The following is a 9,447-nucleotide window of genomic DNA, read 5'->3' as shown; positions in this document are numbered from 1 at the left end:
TATTCAGCCCCCTGGAACTTTTCAACCTTTTCCCACATATCATGCTTCAAACATAGATACCTAATTTTAAATTTTTGGCAAAGAATCAACAAGTGGCACACAATTGTGAAGTTGAATGAAATTTATTGGTTATTTTAAATTTTTGTGGAAATGCAAAAACTGAAAAGTGGGGCGTGCAATATTATTCGGCCCCTTTACTTTCAGTGCAGCAAGCTCACTCCAGAAGTTCATTGTTGATCTCTGAATGATCCAATGTTGTCCTAAATGACTAATGATGATAAATATAATCCACCTGTGTATAATCAAGTCTCCGTATAAATATACCTGCTCTGTGATAGTCTCAGGGTTCTGTTTGAAGCATAGAGAGCATCATGAAGACCAAGGAACACAACAGGCAGGTCCATGATACTGTTGTGGAGAAGTTTAAAGCCGGATTTTGGATACAAAATGATTTCCAAAACTTTAAACATCCCAAGGAGCACTGTGCCAGCGATCATATTGAAATGGAAGGAGTATCATACCACTGCAAATCTACAAAGTCCCGGCCGTCCCTCTAAACTTTCATCTCAAACACGGAGAAGACTGACCAGAGATGCAGACAGGAGGCCCATGATCACTCTGGATGAACTGCAGAGATCTACAGCTGAGGTGGGACAGTCTGTCCGTAAGACAACAATCAGCCTTACACTGCACAAATCTGGCCTTTATGGAAGAGTGGCAAGAAGAAAGCCATTTCTCAAAGATATCCATAAAAAGTGTAGTTTAAAGTTTGCAACAAGCCACATGGGAGACACACCAAACATGTGGAAAAAGGTGCTCTGGTCAGATGAAACCAAAATCGAACTTTTTGGCAACAATGCCAAACGATATGTTTGGCATAAAGGCAACACACTCATCACCCTGAACACACCATCCCCACTGTAAAACATGGTGGTGGCAGCATCATGGTTTGGGCCTGCTTTTCTTCAGCAGGGACAGGGAAGATGGTTAAAATTTATGGGAAGATGGATGGAGCCAAATTTAGGACCATTCTTGAAGAAAACCTGTTGGGAGTCTGCAGAAGACCTGAGACTGGGACGGAGATTTGTCTTCCAACAAGACAATGATCCCAAACATAAAGCAAAATCTACAATGGAATGGTTCACAAATAAATGTATCCAGGTGTCAGAATGGCCAAGTCAAAGTCCAGACCTGAATCCAATCGAGAATCTGTGGAAATAGCTGAAAACTGTTCACAAATGATCTCCATCAAACCACACTGAGCTTGAGCTGTTTGCCAAGGAAGAATGGGCAAGAATTTCAGTCTCTCGATGTACAAAACTTATACAGACATACCCCAAGCGACTTGCAGCTGTAATCGCAGCAAAAGGTGGCGCAACAAAGTATTAAGTTAAAGGGGCCGAATAATATTGCACTTTTCAGTTTTTGAAATTCCACAAAAATTTAAAATAACCAATAAATTTCGTTCAACTTCCCAATTGTGTTCCACTTGTTGTTGATTCTTCACCAAAAATGTATATTTGGTATCTTTATATTTGAAGCATGATATGTGGGAAAAGGTTGAAAAGTTCTTGGGGGCCCAATACTTTTGCAAGGTACTGTATCTCATAATTATACCAAATAGTAAATTCATCCAGCTCACCAGTAACCGCCACAGGTGCTCAAACAGCCGTGGTGTAGACAACGTGGATATCCAAATAGACAATCAAAGGGTTCCAGCTCCTTAAAATCGAATGATTTATTTCATCTTCTTAAAATAGCTATAAAGTGGCATGTTCTCATATAGACATATATACTAAGGCATTGCAAAGGCAACGCGTTTCGATCGGAAAGATCTTTATCAAGCCATATCACCGTCTATACATAGTTCACTTAAGTAGACGGAAACCATCAATGGAAATGTGTGTAGAGATCACATGACATATACACAGGTCCGGCGAACAATAAAAACTATAAACATATACAATTACAAAGATAAAAGATCTCAATAGAGATTCAGCAATGTAGCATAAGATCGTTGCGTTTATTTAAGCCTGCTGGAGATCGGGTACTAGCTGATGAATCCAAAATGCCTCGCTTGTAAGGAGACGCCGCTTGTGGTCTCCACCTCGCGTAGGCATAATTACAGCTTCTATACCTTGCACCTAGAAAAAAACTGTGCTTCGTGCAGGATTGAAGTGTTTTGACGCAGCAGAAACATTGCGGTTCCGGCTGGTAATGTTAGTAATGTCATACAAATGTTCCCTAACTCTTACTTTTAATTTTCTGTACATCCAACGTAGCTCAATTTACTAGCACTGTAGTCTATTTTACGTGCAGACATGCAATTGTAACAAAACATTTTCAGTCCCCTCATAATCCTGCTAGCTTTAATATCACGCACTATATAAACTGTAACACCTCTAATGTTATCTATAAAATAGACTGCAGTGCTTGTAAAATGAGCTACGTTTGATGTACTTCCAGAAAATTAAAAGTAAGAGTTAGGGAACATTTGTATGACATTACTAACATTACCAGCCGGAACCGCAGTGTTTCTGCTGCGTCAAAACACTTCATTGAAAATCCTGCACAAAGTAGTTTTTTTCCAGGTGCAAGGTATAGAAGATGTAATTATGCCTACGCGAGGTGGAGACCACAAGCGGCGTCTCCTTACACGCGAGGCATTTTGGATTCACCAGCTAAATACCCGATCTCCAGCAGGCTTAAATAAACGCAACGATCTGAGGCTAAGTGCAGACGGACTTTTTGGCCCTGCGGATTTTTCTGCGCAGAATTGAAGAAATCCGCAGGTCAAATTACCTGCATTTTTCCTGCAGATTTCTTCCTTCTTCCACAAAAGAAGTGACATGCTGCATATTTTGAACCACAAGAAAACCATGCGGAAAAATCCGCAGCGTCTGCACAGCGTTTTTTTTTTCCAAATTGACTAACATGCTACTGTACATCACAATGCGGATATGCAGCGTTTCTGCGCGGTAACATCTGCTGCGGATCCGCTGGATATCTGCATCGTGTGCACATGGCCTTATGCTACATTACTGAATCTCTATTGAGATATTTTATCTTTGTAATTGTATGTTTATAGTTTTTATTGTTCGCAGGATCTGTGTATATGTCATGTGACTTCTACACACATTTCCATTGGTGTTTTCCATATACTTAAGTGAACTATGCATAGACGGTGATATGGCTTGATAAAGATCTTACCGATCGAAACGCGTTGCCTTTGCAATGCCATGGTATATATGTCTATATGAGAACATGCCACTCTATAGCTATTTTAAGAAGATGAAATAAAGCATTAGATTTTAAGGAGCTGGAACCCTTTGCTTTTCTATCTCAATTATACTTGGATCCTGCAGAACCCATGGCAAACATGGCCTAAAGGTCACTAATCAAAATTAAGTAATTGTATAGTGAAAGAGACACATTTAAGCAAGAGAACCCAAAGTACAAACTGCAAAAAAAAAAAAAAAAAAAACACCGGCATATATCAAATTGAATATGTAAAAAGTTGTAAACAATTTTACAACTAAAAAAAACAAAACAAAAAAAAAGTGTAACAATTTTGAAATGTTCTGTGACCAGAATACAACATTTATATAACACATCATTGCTCTACACATTAGTCTGAACACACGATCAACAGTTCAAGAAAAATGGGGGATTGTGATGTAAATGTGATTAAAATATGTTGTAGTGGTGTCAAAAGCAACAATTTTTTTTATATATACACCGTATATATAAAATTTTACACACATACTTAGAAATTTAAAAAGATAAAATTAAAAATTATTGAATTGCCACGAAGAACGCCAGCATTTCAAAACTTTTTCTGGCATAATTTCAAAGTTTTTGATGCATGTTTAAATTAACAATAAATGTAGAAAAATGCTCCAGCTCACCTTCATCAGCATGGGCGAAGCAGTCCTCGTAAAAAAGCGCTCCAGCATTGAAGTACTTAAAAAATGTTTAGCCTTTATTTCGGACAATCATAAGACTATGACAGAAAAATATATTTTTGGGTCTGTTCTTGTTTTAACCACTTTAGTGCTTGAGCACATTTTATTTTCTTTGCCTTATTAGTTTTGTGTGATTTTAAAATTACGCTTAGTGTCTGATGATTTGTATTGTCAAAAACAAAATTAAAAAAGTATAAATAGAAAAAAAAAAATGGCACATATTGCCTAAAAATAAAACCAGACCCAGAGAATTCTGAAATTGTAAAGAAAAAAAAAACTTGCAGAATTATTTTTTAATTTGTGTGAAGGTTCTTTAAAAATATTCTAGAGTGGGAGGAATGAAGATTTCACCCCCCACCTCCGCATTTTCAGTTTTGTAGTATAAGCTTTATATCCAATTATAAATATTAGACATATTATATAAAGTTTTTCACTAGATTTAAATTAATAGAAAAAAATATGAAAACTGGAAAAGATAATTCTTTATAATTTATTTAAATCAAGTAGAAGCAGAATTACTAGGATTATATGCTAAATAAAATTCAAAAAAACTCAGTAGCAGTATTACAATAAACAAAAAATAAATAAATGCAAAGAATATGATATAAATTACTGCGAATTAAAAAAAAAAAATTATGGAACTATTGTGCCATAATATAAAGCCATGAATAATAATAAAAAAAAAAAAAAAATGCAAAAAAAATAATTAAAACCGCTACATTTTATAAACTACAAAATATTTTGTTTTTGATTTCCAGACAATTTAGTAAATATTAAATTGTAAGACAGAAAAAATTACAATTCTTTTCCAAGACTATAAGCTCCTTACCGGTTAGCAGAATGGAAAAAATTACTAGAAAAGTGAAAGGTGAGCAGCCGCGCTGAAGCTTCATTTTTGTCGGGATGGAGAAATGATTATTACAATGGTTATTTCTGCTTTTGACAGTCTTACCCCCCCCCCCCACAGCCCACCCATATGTTACACCTTCTGCTTTACCCTGTATGATTCACTCATCGTGGAAAATGTGGTTAGGTTGTTCGGGGTTAGCTATCAAAGCGTTGCCTTAAGGGTGACCACCGGCAAGTGCTGCCTCAATAAGTGTTATCGAGTTCGTGATCTGTCCAAAGAAGCAAACTTCAACTCTAGAGGAAGTGGGTACTGTGAGCACAAGATTTAATTCTTGAACACATGAAGGGTCTATCACTGATCTGTTGTCCGCAGAAGAGGCAAAAATCTACAAAATTATCCGTAGTGGAAAGGTGTTCTGGACGATGTCCCACCATTAAACCCAAAAACCAGGTTACCTTTATTGTAGAACATCTATTCGTCAAGTACGGCATATGCAGCACGCACCGCCTTAAGACAGAGCTGGTCGCCTCCACCTACAGTTGTGGACAAAAGTATTGACACCCCTGCAATTCTGTCAGATAATACTCAGTTTCTTTCTGAAAATGATTGCAAAAACAAATTCTTTGGTATTATCTTCATTTAATGTGTCTTAAATGAAAAAACACAAAAAGAATTGTCCTAAAGCCAAATTGGATATAATTCCACACCAAACATAAAAAAGAGGGTGGACAAAAGTATTGGCACTGTTCGAAAAATCATTTGATGCTTCTCTAATTTGTGTAATTAACAGCACCTGTAACTTACCTGTGGCACCTAACAGGTGTTGGCAATAACTAAATCACACTTGCAGCCAGTTGACATGCATTAAAGTTGACTCAACCTCTGTCCTGTGTCCTTGTGTGTACCACATTGAGCATGGAGAAAAGAAAGAAGACCAAAAAACTGTCTGAGGACTTGAGAAACCAAATTGTGAGGAAGCATGAGCAATCTCAAGGCTACAAGTCCATCTCCAAAGACCTGAATGTTCCCGTGTCTACCGTGCGCAGTGTCATCAAGAAGTTTAAAGCCCATGGCACTGTGGCTAACCTCCCTATATGTGGACGGAAAAGAAAAATTGGCAAGAGATTTCAACGCAAGATTGTGCGGATGTTGGATAAAGAACCTCGACTAACATCCAAACAAGTTCAAGCTGCCCTGCAGTCCGAGGGTACAACAGTGTCAACCCGTATTATCAGTCGGCGTCTGAATGAAAAGGGACTGTAGTATGGTAGGAGACCCAGGAAGACCCCACTTCTTACCCCGAGACATAAAAAAGCCAGGCTGGAGTTTGCCAAAACTTACCTGAAAAAGCCTAAAATGTTTTGGAAGAATGTTCTCTGGTCAGATGAGACAAAAGTAGAGCTTTTTGAGTAAAGGCATCAAGAGTTTACAGGAGAAAAAAAAGAGGCATTCAAAGAAAAAAAACACGGTCCCTACAGTCAAACATGGCGGAGGTTCCCTGATGTTTTGGGGTTGCTTTGCTGCCTCTGGCACTGGACTGCTTGACCGTGTGCATGGCATTATGAAGTCTGAAGACTACCAACAAATTTTGCAGCATAATGTAGGGCCCAGTGTGAGAAAGCTGGGTCTCCCTCAGAGGTCATGGGTCTTCCAGCAGGACAATGACCCAAAATACACTTCAAAAAGCACTAGAAAATGGTTTGAGAGAAAGCACTGGAGACTTCTAAGGTGGCCAGCAATGAGTCCAGACCTGAATCCCATAGAACACCTGTGGAGAGATCTAAAAATGGCAGTTTGGAGAAGGCACCCTTCAAATATCAGGGACCTGGAACAGTTTGCCAAAGAAGAATGGTCTAAAATTCCAGCAGAGCATTGTAAGAAACTCATTGATGGTTACCGGAAGCGGTTGGTCGCAGTTATTTTGGCTTAAGGTTGTGCAACCAAGTATTAGGCTGAGGGTGCCAATACTTTTGTCTGGCCCATTTTTGGAGTATTGTGTGAAATGATCAATGTTGTGCTTTTTGCTTCATTCTCTTTTGTGTTTTTTCATTTAAGACAAATTAAATGAAGATATTAATACCAAAGAATTTGTGTTTGCAATCACTTTCAGGAAGAAACTGAGTATTATCTGACAAAATTGCAGGGGTGTCAATACTTTTGGCCACAACTGTATATAATCCACGTCAAGCTCAAAATCACACATGTTCCATGTTCACTTGAAACCCGGCGCGTTTGTGAAGCTGGGTCATTTCCCCTGCGCTGTAAAGAGCAGCGCGTAATTTGCAAGCACCGCCCTTTCAGAGAACACCACATGTGCCAGACGACGTCCATCGAGGCAGAAGGATGAACTAAATGGCTTGGGAGAAGGTGCTGAAGTCAGCCGGGAATTACCCACTGGGTTAGCTGCCATTTTTATACGACGCGGAACACAGTTCACTTGCCACTAATTGGGGGAGGTGATAACAGTGGCAATGATGTGGTGGGATTTGTTCAGCTACATGAAACTTTGGCGAGTGTATATTTCCGGTTATGTTAGCTCATCCTGTCCTAAGCTTGGCAATCAGTTGACTTTTGTGAGAAGCGGGTACAAACTCTGCAAGAACACAAGCCCATTAATAAAAGATAAAGATTGGTTTATTAACATTACTGAGAAACCACACCGATACTATAGGTCAATATTCATGTACATCCTCAAGTCTCGCTCCCAGGCCTTCGCTTTGGCCTCTTTCCGCCTCTCCTCCTTCCTGCTGACAGTCGCCACTCGCTCGGTTCTCCTGTGTGTGATCGCCGGCCTGGCTACTGCCAAAGTATCGTTAGCGGCAAAATGGGTGACCTTAGGCTTCTCTTTGCTTTGGAAACCAAGGCCTTTGTGGTCTCTCTTGAGAACTGTCTGTACAGGGAACTTCCTGCCGGTGCCATCGGGCCCGAGCCCGGCCTCAGAGTCCCAGCCCTCCTTCAGCATCATCTTATACCCGATGTTGTGCTGCGGAATGACGTAGTAGGTGGAAGGAAATTTCTTCTTTGTGTTGAAGAGATGCACGGTGGAGCGATCGTGAGTCTCGGTACTGTCTTCTTGGTAATAAGCCTTGCAGACGTTGCAGTATTTTCTTTCCGGTGGATTTGCTCTGTGTAGGGAACAGACAGTGGTGGTGAATGTGGAGAATTACTCTTAAGTTATCTGGTCACTACTATTGATGGCCTATCCTTAGGATAAGAAACTAAGAACAACTGTGCCCATTGCTAGATGTGATCAGTTGTGGAGCTGCACAACGCCGTTAAAGGTATAGTGGTTATGACCGGGTACTGCAGATAAGCTAACTATTGATTTGAATACTCGGCTGCAACCACCTTGCTGTTGACTGAGCTGTGCTGATCTGCTCTACAATTCCGTATATCCGGCTGCCGCCAGACCTCAGAACAGCTGATCACAATAGTGCCATGTATCGTACCCCCCACCAATCTGCTATTGATGAACTGAGATGAGGGTCCTCAATGGGGATGTAGGGGGTGGTCTAAAACTTCCATCAAGATATCAGTACATTTCCTTTAAAAGGGACCAGTTTTCCACACATTTTGGATTCTTGGACTGTTATAGAAAAGTACTGTCTGTATAACACAAAATGTAACTCCTAAGAGATATATGCAACTTATTAAAAAGAGGAAAATTTCCTAATTAATTCTTGCTGCTAAAAGGGGTTGTCTATACACTTTATCATCTAAAAATTCCAAATATGGTGAAATGATTAAGCAAAAGAAAAAAAAAAAGCCATGATTTCATGGGTTTTATTTTTATGGTGATCATTGTGCAGTAAAATGTAGCCAGCCCAATTGTCCAGGATGCTCGAATTACGGCGATATCAAGCTTGTAGATAATTTATATTTTACAACTTTTAAAAAATTCTGAGTTAAAAGATAAATATTTGATGATTTGTGTCATCATATTCTGAGACCCATTACTTTATTTTTATTGGTACTCAACTCCTTACTGACCAAGCCAATTTTTTTTTATCTCACCATTGTCACTTTATGTAGCAATAACTCTGGAATGCTTTAAGATACTCCATTGATTTTGAGATTGTTTTTTCGTGACATCATACTTTATGACAATGGTAAACTTAGGTTGATATGTTTTCATTTATTTATAAAAATATAAAAAAATTTGACAAATTAAAAAAGTGCAATTTTCAAACTTTGAATGATTATCCCTTTAATATAGTCATAACCACACAAAAACATTAATTAATCACATTTCTCTCATGTCTGCTTTACATCAGCACCTTTTCTAAAATGTTGCCTTATTTTGTTAACATTTTAGAAGGTTTCAAGATGTAGCAGTAATTTTTCATTTTTTTTTTCAAGGAAATTTACAAAACTTATTTTTGTAAGGACCTGTTCAGTTATGAAGTGACTTTTGGAGCCCTATATATTGGGAAGCCCCCCAAAATAATACTATTTTAAAAACCACACCCTCAACATATTCAAAATTGCTTTCTGGTAGTTGATTAACCCTTCCTAAATTTTGGTAACTTCTGAATAGGCCGCTATAGCCGGCAGACTTTAAGGCTGTTATTTGGGCGTGAATTGCCATGGCAAGCATCAGGACCACACTATCAAGATCTCAGGTTGCCGATT

At 38.7% G+C, this 9,447-nt stretch overlaps 1 protein-coding gene across 3 annotated transcripts in view; it reads right to left on the bottom strand.

The window, feature by feature from the left end:
* Window positions 1-7,427: 7,427 nt before the first annotated feature.
* GPANK1 (G-patch domain and ankyrin repeats 1) overlaps window positions 7,428-9,447 on the bottom strand; it is a 29,670-nt gene continuing 27,650 nt past the window's right edge. For all 3 annotated transcript variants that reach the window (XM_073548989.1, XM_073548990.1, XM_073548991.1), the window contains exon 3: window positions 7,428-7,940. In XM_073548989.1, the coding sequence (XP_073405090.1) occupies window positions 7,481-7,940 (460 nt within the window). In that variant the 3' untranslated portion in view covers window positions 7,428-7,480. The remainder of the gene's footprint in view (window positions 7,941-9,447) is intronic.

The sequence above is a fragment of the Dendrobates tinctorius genome, unplaced genomic scaffold (assembly GCF_039654945.1).
Source record: "Dendrobates tinctorius isolate UK_male_01 unplaced genomic scaffold, ASM3965494v1 ptg000158l, whole genome shotgun sequence".
Lineage (NCBI taxonomy): Eukaryota > Metazoa > Chordata > Amphibia > Anura > Dendrobatidae > Dendrobates > Dendrobates tinctorius.
This window is presented reverse-complemented; position numbering and strand designations above follow the sequence as displayed.